Raw genomic sequence first — 12,854 nt, 5'->3', positions numbered from 1 at the left:
CAAACCTCATAAATAGGATAAAATGACATATAAGAGCTAAATAGCATGCTAAGAAAGAGCAATTTGTTTTTTGACATTAAAAGGAAAGATTCAGTTGAAATTAAAGCCTTATGATTTTTAAATCATGGGGATTAAAAGAAGAAATATAAAAGTACCACACAGGGCAAAACAATTATTAACACTACACATGTTTCAAAAGTTCTGCTTTAAATCTTTGGGAAAATCCATATTGACATCAAAGATAAGTCTAAGTGGGATTGGGCTTTCACACTAACCTGTATAGTGATCACTTTACTAACTTGTTTCTGTTAAATAATAATAATAATAAAATTGCATTGCACATAATTCTGATTTCTTTTCATAAAAGCCATGTTTATTCTGTTTTAATGGAAGAAAATACTCAAACAACACTATGTAAATGGAATCTGAAGCTGAATTTTCTAGGTTTAGCACAATTCTTTTTAATGAACATTTACTGAGCATGATAGCAATGCACTGTTAAACTACAGAGCAGAGAAGGGATTACATGCAGAATAGGTATCCACTCCACCTAAAAATGAGAAAGTGCTTATTACTTAAATAGACTGCCTTAAGAAAAAAAATCTGATCTGGACATTAGAAAATGAAATGAAGACAAAATGAAAATATTTTATAGCAAATTATGGAAAGGAAGGTGTATTTCAGTTGTTTCTTCATAGCCAATTTTGGGGAAAGATTTAATTCTGTCAATCTACTCATTATTTTAAGTCACTAGTGTAATTCAATCAGGAAACTTAGAATTCTTTAACTAATAAACCGTCTAACAAATTCAGTCCCCAGTTTTTGAAGTGATTTGTACACATATAAACAGCTTTCTTTAGAGAAACATTTTGTGTCAAAAAATAGTCAGAAAATGCTGTAACAAAAATGATACCTTATATTTATTCAGTGTTTTATGGTGCAAAGCATTTAACTCACAACAATCCTCCAGGAAGATAGTAAGGTTTGGATATGAATAATGACACTCATGAAAGGTAAGTCTCTAAAGACTCTGGACTCTAATCAAGGTCATCTGACTCCAAGAAGTTATTCCTTACTCTTTTGGGAGAAGGGAGGGGTCAAGGAGGATTTTCTGTCTAAAGTGAAGGATTTTCAAAAGGATTTTCTAATTTGAATTTGAATGGGAAATAAAATGTTAAAAACACTAAGGTCACATGATCTTCTTCCCTTTGTATGTGCTAGTTTTACAGTTTCCAGTGGATTTAGACCATATACATCTTCCATCTTACTGAGCTTTCTCAAATTTGCAAGCCATTGATGTATGTCTAAATCTGCACCAATCCATTGCCGTGATTAGAAAAAAATAACTTAAAGTGAATGTCTATTTACTTGTATGATGGTGGGTCAGTAGTGTAATTTTTATCCATAAAAAGTAAGAATTATCATTATTATTACTTTTATTATTATTTTACATCATCTACTCACCCACCCCTAGATAATCCCATCACCAGCATTCTCACAAATACAGGCTAGAACAGGTCTAAGAAAATTATATTACATAGTCTAAAAGAATGAGAGCATGCTGATGCAAGTCAAATAAAGCCTATGATAGTGTGCAGTGAGCCAAGTGATGTCAAACCAGGCTGTATCACAGGTATTCCTTTTTTAAAAGAAAAAGCAGTACTGATAAATAAAAATGCAACCAATGTTGCATGAAATTAGGTTATTTATTTACATATGTCTATTCCCCTTCAAGAGAATATTTAAGTCTTGCTATTATTAAAGAAATTCTTAAGTAGGAGTAAGATTGGAAAAACCTAACAAAAGAAATTGTTATGGATTATAAAAATACTGTCTTTCACAGAACAATTTTTCAGTAACTAATGGCTATCAATCATTATTTTAAAATTTACAACATAAAATAGCATTTCTCTGTAACATTTTAATTGCCATAAATTATTGCATTAACATGACTGATTATTTTTTATTTTAAAGGCATATCCAGGGCTTTAGATCTAGAAGAGCAAATTAAAATATGAACTGTCTTTTAAGAAGTAAAATTTTGCTCAATTGCTCAATATTAAACTATCTTATGCTGAAAGATTTTCAAGGACCTCTGTAAATTATGACTGTGTGAATTTGATATAAAAAGAATATGTATCTTGATTATAGGTAACATAAAGGAAAAATGGGGTAGGAGGAAGTAAGCCAGACTTTTAAAGGTGGTGATCTTTAAAAAAATAAATAATCAACATAAAAATGTCTATAGGAAAATCCCAACCCTATTCCTCTGCAGCTTGGCTTCTTTTTCTGGGGAAAACCCCCTTGGTCCATTTTGTTCAGACAAGAGTAATTTTTAAGATGATTGACAGTCTTTGGCCAGACACAGAACTATCCAGAAGAACCAAGTTACTTTGAAAAGAAATTAGATCCAAGTGGAAAGTAGTTTAAGAGTTTTAATAATCTTCATTTTTAAAGTACTTTCAAACCCAAAATCTTAAATGTTTTCAGGTTGGTTCAGCTCCACCCCAGCCTAAGGCCACAATGGAGGCTACCAGGAGCAACGTAACCTATATCCCCCTTTTCCTAAGACTCAGACTCAGAAGGGGTAAAGATAGGTAGTGCAAGCTAGTAAAATCAAAGAAACTGAGAGAATGTTGAATACACCAGCAGCTCCGCGTTCCAAGAAACACCGAGAAATCGATCGTGCATATCAAATTAGCTGAGCTTTTTTCCCACAAATAATTTGACTTGTTCTCTGCTCTCTAGCTCTGGAAGTGGCCCTCTCAGTCACTGGACGCCATTCCAGAAGTTAACAACAACGCTTTAAGTGGGTGGGAAGAGCCAGCGACTCATGTATAGCTTTTACAATTATTTCTCTATAACTCTCTGCACTTTAGGGAGCCTTAGCAGCCCAGGAAACCTTTCTTTGATGATACAGGGCCTATGGCACTAAAAAAAAAAAGGCACCCTGTTCACTAATTAAAATCTTTACCGTCCTAGCTTTATGGCTCATCAGCACTGCAAAAAAAAAAAAAAAGAATGCAAAGTCACAGCTTCCCAGGGGTAGCTGGGGCATTGATTGTCAAAAGACACCTGGCAACTAGCCTAGGAGATCGAGAGCCGAACTCTGCAGCAACATGGGGCGTAGGTAGGGAGTGAAAGGTGCGGTTGGCTTAGGGGTTTCCTCTTTTTCCTGGAAGTGCCTTCTAGGTTCCAGTCCCTCTTAATTTTAACACTCCATGCCTCCGCACCCATGAATAGGCTGAGTTTCTTCTCTTCCAGGAAGGTGAAGGCATGAGAGCATTCCAAGGGGTGGGAGAGGACACACTGGGATTCCCCGAAGGGAAGCGAGGAGGAGACTCGCCGGTATCTTGGTCTCCTCCAGCTCTTCGAGAAAGCAGGGGTGGAGACCCTGTCTGCTCCGGATGGTTTTGTTGGATATTTGGTGTGAACAACGAAACTAAATTTTAGTTACACTGGGACTAGGCACATGGCTATTTAGCGACCTGTTACAGTTCCCCAAGTCCAAACACCAGATTTGGAGGGATGCGGGAGACCATGAAATCTCTTTTCCTTCTGTAACTTTTAAAATGTAATGCTTATTTTAGGGGAGAACGGAATATTTTTGTTTTAACCTCACACCTTGCTCTCCTAACCAACCAACCATCATTTATTAAGCGCCTCCTACGTGCCAGGCACCGAACTAAGCACTGGGGACACAATGACCATGACAAAAATTAAATAAATAAGCTTGTCTCCAAACACAACCCAGGCGCAAAACCACTTCTCTCCTACCAGCCCCTCCCCCCTCCTTAATGGATAGCAACTAGTTTAGTACGGGGGTGGACTAGATGAATGACAGCTCTTCCACTCCCCACCCCTACCCTTCAACTTCCTCCTCTAAACCACAATAAAAGACGAATTCCCATATTGCGCTTCACTAGCGGGTGGGTGAGGAGGGAGCTAATCTCCTAATTTTAAACACCCACTGTGTTTGAGCAAAGGCGGAGCTCTAACCAAACCAGTCTCCTCTCTAAATTCGTAGGTGAAATACAAATACTGTATTCGCCCTCCCACACCATTCCCATCAGTCATCCACGCAGCATGCAGAAACTCCGCTAGTCTAATATACAGGAAAAGTGACCCTCCTTTATTCCTATCGGCATTCTTAATTTCCCTTTTTTTTTAGGTGTGAAAGAGGAAGCTGATTTTTAAAATAAGGGCGTTTAAGTCGGTCTGTTCAGACTTGGAAACGATCTAGAACGTCTTTGAAGGGAGTCCTCAAGAGAATGAAAATGTTCATTTAGAAGTATAATAGCATTTACCCCCGGGGTAACTTGTTCTCTGACTAGGTAAAAAGTGTCCAATCCCTCTTGGAACTGGTAGTCTAACTCCATAGAAACATTCCTTCCTGACCCCCGACATGCCCGGCCCGAGTGCGCCCTGGCTGGTACCCACCAATAGCCGTCGGAGTTCTGGTCGTTCACCGTGCACCTCCGCATGTAACACATCCTGTTGTTGGATCCCCCGCCCCCGCCGCCGCCGCCGCCGCCGCCGCCACCACCGCCACCGCCTCCCCCGTAGGTCATCTCATAGCGAAGGTCTGGGCCGGACTCAGCTCGGGTCATCCGGCCCAGGGTGTTGATCCGCGAATGGGATCCACCGTTGCAACTCATCTTGGTCGACGATCAATAGAGCAATTTAGGACTAAGAGGCATACGCGAAAATTATGCAGATAAGAAAGAAACCAAAGGAATTTAAGGATTAAAAAAAAAAAAAAACTTTCCCCGAGACCCCTACAGGAACCGACAAACAGCTCTGACTTTCTCTCCTCTCGGCGGCTCCAGGAGCAGTGTAGGGTACACTTCTGGGTTTGAAGTAGGGAAGAAAAAGCAAATGGGGGACAGGGAAAAAAGCCCCACTGGGGGGCCGGGTCGGGGAAGGGGTAGAGTCTGAGAAAGGTGCTGCGCCCAGCGGTGGTGATGGCGAAGGCTGGCGTCCAGAGAGGAGAAAAGGTTGTTGCTCTCGAGTGGGTGCTGAAGCAGAGAGGCTGGGTACGAGCTGGGTGTTGGTGTTGGTCTGTGGTGGAGGGCTAGTCTCCTCCCCGCTGGCACAGGAAAGGCGAAGCCACACCTGCCAGGTTTCTTTTTCTTCTACGTCGGTTTTTTTTTTTTTTAAATGAACACACTCGGGTGTGGTGGAGCAGACTGGCCGCGCCTCCCCCACCTACCCGGCCAGAGTTCTAGTCTCCTTCCAGCTACTCCCCCTGCTCCTGGCGGTCTCACCAACGCGTAGGAAGCCTAGGTCCCTTCCCACCGTTTCTCCCGGGCCCGCCCAGCCTGCAAGTCTGGCCAGGCGTCCCTCCTTCCGTTCCCTTCAGCACCTGAGCCCTGCCCAAGTAAGCTCCGCCCTTTGAGCTGGTGATTCTTGAACAGAAGAAGCCTAAGACTAGAAAACTCTTTGCGGGCGGGGAAAAGGAAGGCAAGGCGCGCCTTCTGGGACTTCTGCCCTTCGGAAAACACAGCCCAATAAGTCAACGGAATGGCCCAGCTTTAGAGGCTTACCTCTCCCCAAAACGGGGGCAAGCAAATTCAAGAAGTCATTATAAAATTGGAGGTAGGGGTGGGATCTTCTGCTCAAATTATTCTGGTAGCTGCCTTCATGCGTCTATTTTTCCTTGCTCATTTTAGAAAGAGAAACATCAATTCCTGGAGAAGTCAATCTGTTTGGGCAATAATAATTCACCTCCCTTTGAAAAAATATCAACTTTTTTTTTTCCCCAGTAAGGCGAACTAAGAACATGCAGTGCAATTCATTTCTTTATCCTTCAAGCAAGTTATCTACTGAGCATAAGCAATGTTCAATTTAATTCTATATTTCCTAAACAATTATTATGTGCTAGTCACTGGCCTGGAAGCTGAGGTCAGAAAGATAAAAAACAAAGTTGTCTCTACCCTCCTAGAATTATAATGCTATTGATCGGATATAGGGTAGACAAGTAAATACAAAGTACATACAACATTAATTTCAAGAAGGAACAAACTAGTGCTTATAATATGGGGAGTAGAAAAAGGATTCATTCTTAGAAAATAATTTTTAAAACTTCAAGTTTTGAAAAAGCACATGGCACTTTTATTGGAATCAGTAATTATTTGCCCTTCATTTTCAGAGGACCCAGGACATCACTGGGTGATATCTTGACTTGTCTGTGAATTGAATTTAAGTGAATCCGAGTTGCACTGAGTCATCAGCCTCACTCTCTTTCAGAGTCGTCCAAGTCCAATGGCAACACAAAGGTCAAAATGACTGGCGAAGGCTCTCAATTCAAGGGATGGCCTAGGTGTCTTCGAAGTTTAACCAAGCCTGGAGTGTTCCAAAATGCTTTCTTCAACCACCTTCATAGTTATTGGAAAATATTGTTCTTATCTTCCCCTTCTGTTGAGATATCTCTTTGCATGCCTGGAGTAGACGTCCCCTAACTCAGTACCTCTATATCCAAAGCTGTCTATTTCTAAGCCCATTTCTCCTTAATGGTGTGTGAGCACAGTGATCTGCAGAAGTATTCCTAGGACTAGCAATAGTCTTGGGTTCATAAAATTTTAGAGTAAGAAAGTATCTGATTCTACCTCTGCTTCTTGGAAAAGGTTGATGTATAGTTCCCTTTTTAAAGTGCTATGATAGGGATCTTTAGGATGTTCAACTTCCTTTTGTGTATTGTCTTCCCCATTAGATTGTAAGCTCCTTGAGGATAAGGACTACCTTTTTTTCTTATTTGCATCCATAGTATTTAGAGCAATGGCTGTTTCATTCTAGTTTTTATTTTTACAAAGGAAGAAACTGAAATCCAGAGAAGTTAAATGGTTTGTCCAATGTCACTCTGGTAGTTGCTAACAGTTTTGAAACCCAAGTGTAAACCTTGGCTTTCGTTTATAAGTCTAAGAAATTTTAAGGTTTACACAAGGTAGTCATCTTTAAAATTTTTTTTAATTTTTATTTTAAAAATATTTTCCCATGTTTACATATTTCATTTTCTTTCCCTTCTCTCTTCCTTCCCCCCTCCTGGATCCAATAAGCACTTCCACTGGGTTATACAAATGTTATCCCTTATACTAATGTAGTCATCTTTACTTCATTCCAGGTTGCCTCCTTTCCTTTCACCAAAGATAGTCTGATACTCCAAACTACAAGCAACTCTTTTTATTTTTTTTTGTTGTTGCTTCATTGTATTTAGTATTAATAGTATTAGGATGTTGGAAAACGTCCCAAGCACCTGGTTATAAAGCTTAAATTTAAATATCCTTATGGTAATGTTTTCTATATCCTAAGTAACATTGGTTAATATTGAGAATCTTGGAATAAAATAGCTATGGTGGGTATTTGTTATTTCTCCTGGTGATAATTTCCCTTTGTGAGCACCTTTGAATGAAAAACTAATCCTGATAATATCCTTCAATATATCTCAGAAGATGTTTATAGAGTAGTGTAGCTACTTTAAAATTACATTAAAATGCTACTTAAATGTTTGTTTCAGTGATAGACTACCCACTCAGGTCAACCCCTCCCTAGATGCAGCCTAAAAACAAAAAGTGTAAGGTTGATAAATGCAGGATCACAAGCAGTCAGAACTCGAATGAATCTCAGGAATTGACTAGTTCAATTCATACCTGAACAATATAGTCCCTTCCTCAACATCCCCAAACAGGTGGTTAGCTTTCTTTCATTTGAAGACTTCTAGTGATCTTGTAGATTTTCATTTGTAGACCACTGCCTCCTGAAGCACCTCATCTCAATTTTGGAAAGTGTTAATTGTTAGAAAGCTTTTCTTCATGTGATTCAAAACTTTCTTTATATGATTCACACCTAAATCTTCCCTTGCATCTTCCACCCATTGCTTTCTGACTCTCAGAACAAAATTAGTAGGAAAGTTTTGAAAGCAGACAGAAACCTCCAAACAAACTGTTTAGAAGTCATAAAGAAATTATGTTGACATGTGGTTACTGACTGGGGCAAGATCCAATAGCTGCAGGTAAGCCAGTATTGACAAAAATATCAAATAGTTGAAATTATATTTATTGAATTCAGTATTCTGATAGAAAAATAGAGTACTAGCTAAGCTGCCTGCAATGGCAATTCCATTTAAAAAAAATACCACCTTGGTGAAAAGATTATAACTATAGGTGATTTGCTCGCCTACCACTAGAAAATTCTAGGATATCAAACAATGATTAATTTGCAACCAAAAATAGCTACTAATAACCCCAACACTACTAGTACCAAATCTCTTTTCAGTCTATTTTCAAAGTATATGTGTATGTTGATAGAAAAAATAGTAAGGAAGGATAATGAATTGTCTTACCCAGAGAAGACATTCAATAAATATTTGTTAATTTAACATAATAATTCACATTTTTTACCACTCTAACGATTACCACATGCTTTCCTCACAAAACCCTGGGGGAAATTTGTCTAGGACTCTGTGATGGTGAACCTTTTAGAGCCCAATGACCCAACTGCACCCTTACACTGATTGTGAGTAGCCCCCTTACACTAACACGGGAGAGAGCAAGTGCTTCTATTGAGCTACTGGGCAAAGGGGTGGGTGATGTGAAAAAAATGTCCTCAGGCTTGGTGGAGAGGGGGAAGGGAGCAGCATCCTCCAGCAGACATGCCATAGGTTCACCAACAGGGGTCTAGGTAATACCATCTCTATTTTACAGATAAGGAAACTGATGCAGAGTCAAAGCATTATTTATTCAATACTATCTACCAGGCACTGTGTGCTAAACTCCAAGAATACAAATACAAGTGGGAAAAAAAGAAAAGACAATCCTTGCCCTCAAGAGGCTTATAATCTAATAGAAGAAAGATAACAGTTAAAAACAAAAACTAGAAAAGAGAGGTGAAATAACTTACTTAAAGTTATACAATTAGCAAGTATCAGAATTGGCATAAGAACCCATCTCCTGAATCCAGGTCCAGTACTAGTTCCGATTTACCACACTGCCTATAATCTATATATTATATATGATCTAGCCTTCCTCCCAAGCTCATCATACTTCCATCTGCCTCTACTAGAACTGGTTAACCTACTTTAATATGTGACTCTGCAGAAGCACTCCTGAGAATCCTAAAATCCTAGGAAAAGGTTATATGCCTGCCAAGAGCGGTATAAGAAACAAAAGGAGATAAAGAGATAAGCAACATCAAAAAATGGAGTTCAAACCTTTTAATACAATTTCATATAGTTACCATTTCATCTGAATTTATCTATACTGAGGCAGGCTATTGATAGGCACATCCTAACAGACTTCATTTTTAAAATTAAGTTTATTTATTTAATTAATTTAGAATTTTTTTCAGTGGTTACATGATTCATGTTCTTTCCCTCCCTTCCTCCTACCTACCTCCTGTAGCCAATGAGAAATTCCACTGGGTTTTACATGTGTCATTGATCAAGACCTATTTCCATATTATTAATATTTGCACCAGGGTGATCATTTAGAGTCTATATTCCCAATCCTATCCCCCTCGAACCATGTGATCAAGCAGTTGTTTTTCTTGTGTTTCTATTCCCATAGTTCTTTCTCTGAATGTGGACAGTGTTCTTTCTCATAAGTCCCTCAGAATTGTCCTAGATCATTGCATTGGTGCTAGTAGAGAAGTCCATTACATTCAATTGTGCCACAGTGTAACTGTCTCTGTATACAATGTTCTCCTGGTTCTGCTCCTCTCACTCTGCATCAATTCCTGGAGGTCTTTCTAGTTCCCATGGAATTCCTCCAGTTCATTATTCCTTTGAGCATAATAGTATTCCATCACTACATATACCACAATTTGTTCAGCCATTCCCCAATCGAAGGGTATCCCCTCATTTTCCAATTTTTTGCCACCACAAAGAGCTCAGCTATGAATATTTTTGTACAAATCTTTTTCCTTATTAGCTCTTTGGGGTACAAACCCAGCAGTCCTACCATACTTCTTAAATCCTCCCATACTATCCCTTCTGCCCCTACTCCATGTAGGCAGTAGTTAACAAAGAAGAGTAGTAAATATGAAAAAAATACATCTAGATATCTTCTGTGGACTAAAATCTAGTGAGGAGCTAGAAAAAAGGCGATAGCAGACCAAGGTTGGCATCAGACAAATGAGTGAAGGCTGTCCTGTATATTCTTGTAACTGTTATTTGAGACTTTAAAAACTGGCAAAAGCTGGGTTTATGAGACAGGTCAATTGGCAAAGTGCCTTTCATCCCCACCTTCTGCTGGGTCTCAACATTAGAACTATAAAGGAATTTTATTTATAAAAAAAGCATTTACATCTGTTCTTGGTATTCAGTCTTCATCAATACAGCGACAGTAGCCTCTGCCCCTCTGAGGGTAGGGGCACCAAACTCCTCTCAATGTCCTCATGTAAAGAAGTCCAGTCAACTTTCCTTCCTGCTGGACTCTGGATTTAACAATACCATCATCTTGCCCTTTTGCCCCAAGGACCTTCTTTCTCCACTCTCCCCTGCTTTTCAGCTTCCCTTAATCTGTCATATTCCCCATTAGATTTAAGCTCCTTGAAGACAGAGACTGTCTTTTTCTTATTTGTATCCCTGGTACTTAACACAGTGCCTGGTACATTGTAGGTGCTTAATAAATATGTATTGTATTGTTTTCTGCTTGATAATGTCAGGCAGTCATGGATTGTCTGTTTTGCTTTACCTTTCTTTACCTTAGTTCCACCAAAATATCCTAAATTTATTCAAGAATAAACTTTGAGGCTTTGTTTTTACACCCACTGAATACAACATAGAAGCTTTCTTCATTAAATACCCAGGCTACCTACCAGAAGCATTATAATGATAAAAAATTAAATAAAATAAAAATATGTGGGACCTGTAAAATGGACATAGCTCAAAAAAGCATTCGTTTCAATGTAATCATATGCAACAGAATGTTCATTCCTGAGTCTTAATTATGAGCATTTCTTTTGAACATCAGTCTTCTGAGATCCCTTATTCATTGGATTAAATTATTAAAATTAAAAGCATTTAACTAGACATTATCACCTGAAGATGCAGTCTTTAAAAACACACACATATATATATGAAGAAACAAAGAGCATCATGGATCTTCACATTTATCACTCTGTGTGCCATATTTAATCTAATTTTGAGTCAGAAAGGAATAGTAGATAGAACATTGACCTAAGAATTAGAAGATCTAAGTCCTAATCTTCGCTGTTACTAAGTAGGAAGGAAGAAAAGAAGTATTTCTTAAGTATTATGTGTTAGGCATTGTGCTGTGTCTTATAAATAATATCTAATTTGAACTTCTAAATAATCCTGGTAGTTCAGTGTAGTTGTTATTCCCCTCTTACTTTGGGGAAACTGAGGCCAACAGAGGTTTAATGATCTGCCCAAAGTCACCCAGCTACTGTGTCCAAAGCTGGATTTGAACTCAAGTCTTCTTGACTCCAGGTACAGCATTCCAGCCAGTGCCAATTTAATTGCCTCATTCTGGATCTGTTTCTTCATCTGTAATAACAATGTAATAGCTATCATTTATATATTGCTTTAAGGTTTGCAAAATGCTTTACAAATATTTTCTCATTTTATCTTCCCAACAACTCTAGGAAGTCAGCACTACTATAATTATCCTCCATTTTATGGATTAAAAAACTGAGGCCAAGAAAGGTTAAGTGACTTGCTCAGGGTCACGCAGTTAGTCAATATCTAAGGTTGGATTTTAACTCATCTTCCTCACTCCGGGTCTAGTACTCCATCAGCTGTGCCTATAAATCTATATACTAAGAACTTTAGAATATATAATTGAAAGAATCCTTCCAGCTTCAAGGTTTTAGGAATCAATGATCTAAAAGTAGTCAGAAACTCCACTTAAGGTATTAGACTTATTAGGATTCTGGTCTGGACATATGGTTTAATCAAGGCAGGTGAGGAAGCTGTCTTTAGCAATGCAGATCAATTACTAATTGTTTTTGCAATTTACACCAGTAGGTAACACACATCAGACTTGAATTCAGGTGATCCCGATTCCAAGACAGATGCTAAGTCAGACTGCCTCTCACCTCGGCAATGATGCAACAGATAAGCTATGTAGCATAGTGGATAGAATGCCAAAGGACTGAAGTTGGGAGGACCTGGATTCAGGTTTGGCCTCAGACACTTGCTAGCTGTGTAACCCTGGGTGTGTTACTTATCTTCCATTCTTCTAACCCTTGCCACTCTTCTGTTTTAGAATGATTCCAATACAGAAAATTTAATGATTCACAGTTTGAGAGTGAGCATTTCTTGACAAGCCTCTCTATAAAAGTCAGTTATTTTCCCCCACTTGTGGTTACCTCCCCTTGAACTGATAAAAATAAATCTCTCTCTCCTGACTGACTGAAGAAATGACCTTGCTAGTCAGGAGAAAAGAACCAGGCACATTTTTGATTTATTATAAAAACAAAACACCTTGGTCATAGAAATTCTTTGACTGTTCAAAATTCCACAAAAGTTTTGTATTTTGTTGGTAAAGGATATTCTCTGTTCTATACTGAAAATTTTTGGTCCTAGCATACCATTGTGCCTGGTGGTGAGTGTTTTCACAACTTTAAGATTACAGAGAACAGGAAAAGGAGTAGAACTTAAGGGAAAAAAAACAACTAATGAGATGAAAGTCTTCACCTTTTTTCCCCCCAAATAAAAATAGAATGTCAGTGCCTTTGCTTCCAGTGAGCATTTTAATAAATGTTTGCTGAGTTAAATTCAATCGAATAGTGTACTCAATAGGAATTTAATAGTACATTTGGTGTTCTCATCACTTTCTAATTCTACCATGGCTATAAATAAATTCAAGTGCTCTAGAGATTAGACAGTCTAGGCT

The 12,854-nt window shown here is 38.6% G+C and overlaps 1 protein-coding gene across 2 annotated transcripts in view; it reads right to left on the bottom strand.

The window, feature by feature from the left end:
* DSP (desmoplakin) overlaps positions 1-5,255 on the bottom strand; it is a 49,441-nt gene extending 44,186 nt beyond the window's left edge. Inside the window, exon 1 of one of the 2 annotated variants that reach the window (XM_001377941.5) lies at positions 4,441-5,255. In XM_001377941.5, coding sequence (XP_001377978.1) covers positions 4,441-4,658 — 218 coding nt within the window. In that variant the 5' untranslated portion in view covers positions 4,659-5,255. The remainder of the gene's footprint in view (positions 1-4,440) is intronic. The other variant, XM_007487987.3, reaches the window with a different exon arrangement.
* Between the last annotated feature and the right edge of the window lie 7,599 nt (positions 5,256-12,854).

This window comes from Monodelphis domestica, chromosome 3 (genome assembly GCF_027887165.1).
Source record: "Monodelphis domestica isolate mMonDom1 chromosome 3, mMonDom1.pri, whole genome shotgun sequence".
In the NCBI taxonomy this organism is placed as follows: Eukaryota; Metazoa; Chordata; class Mammalia; order Didelphimorphia; family Didelphidae; genus Monodelphis; species Monodelphis domestica.
Note: the sequence above shows the minus strand (reverse complement) of the source record. Positions and strands in the feature narration are given on the sequence as shown.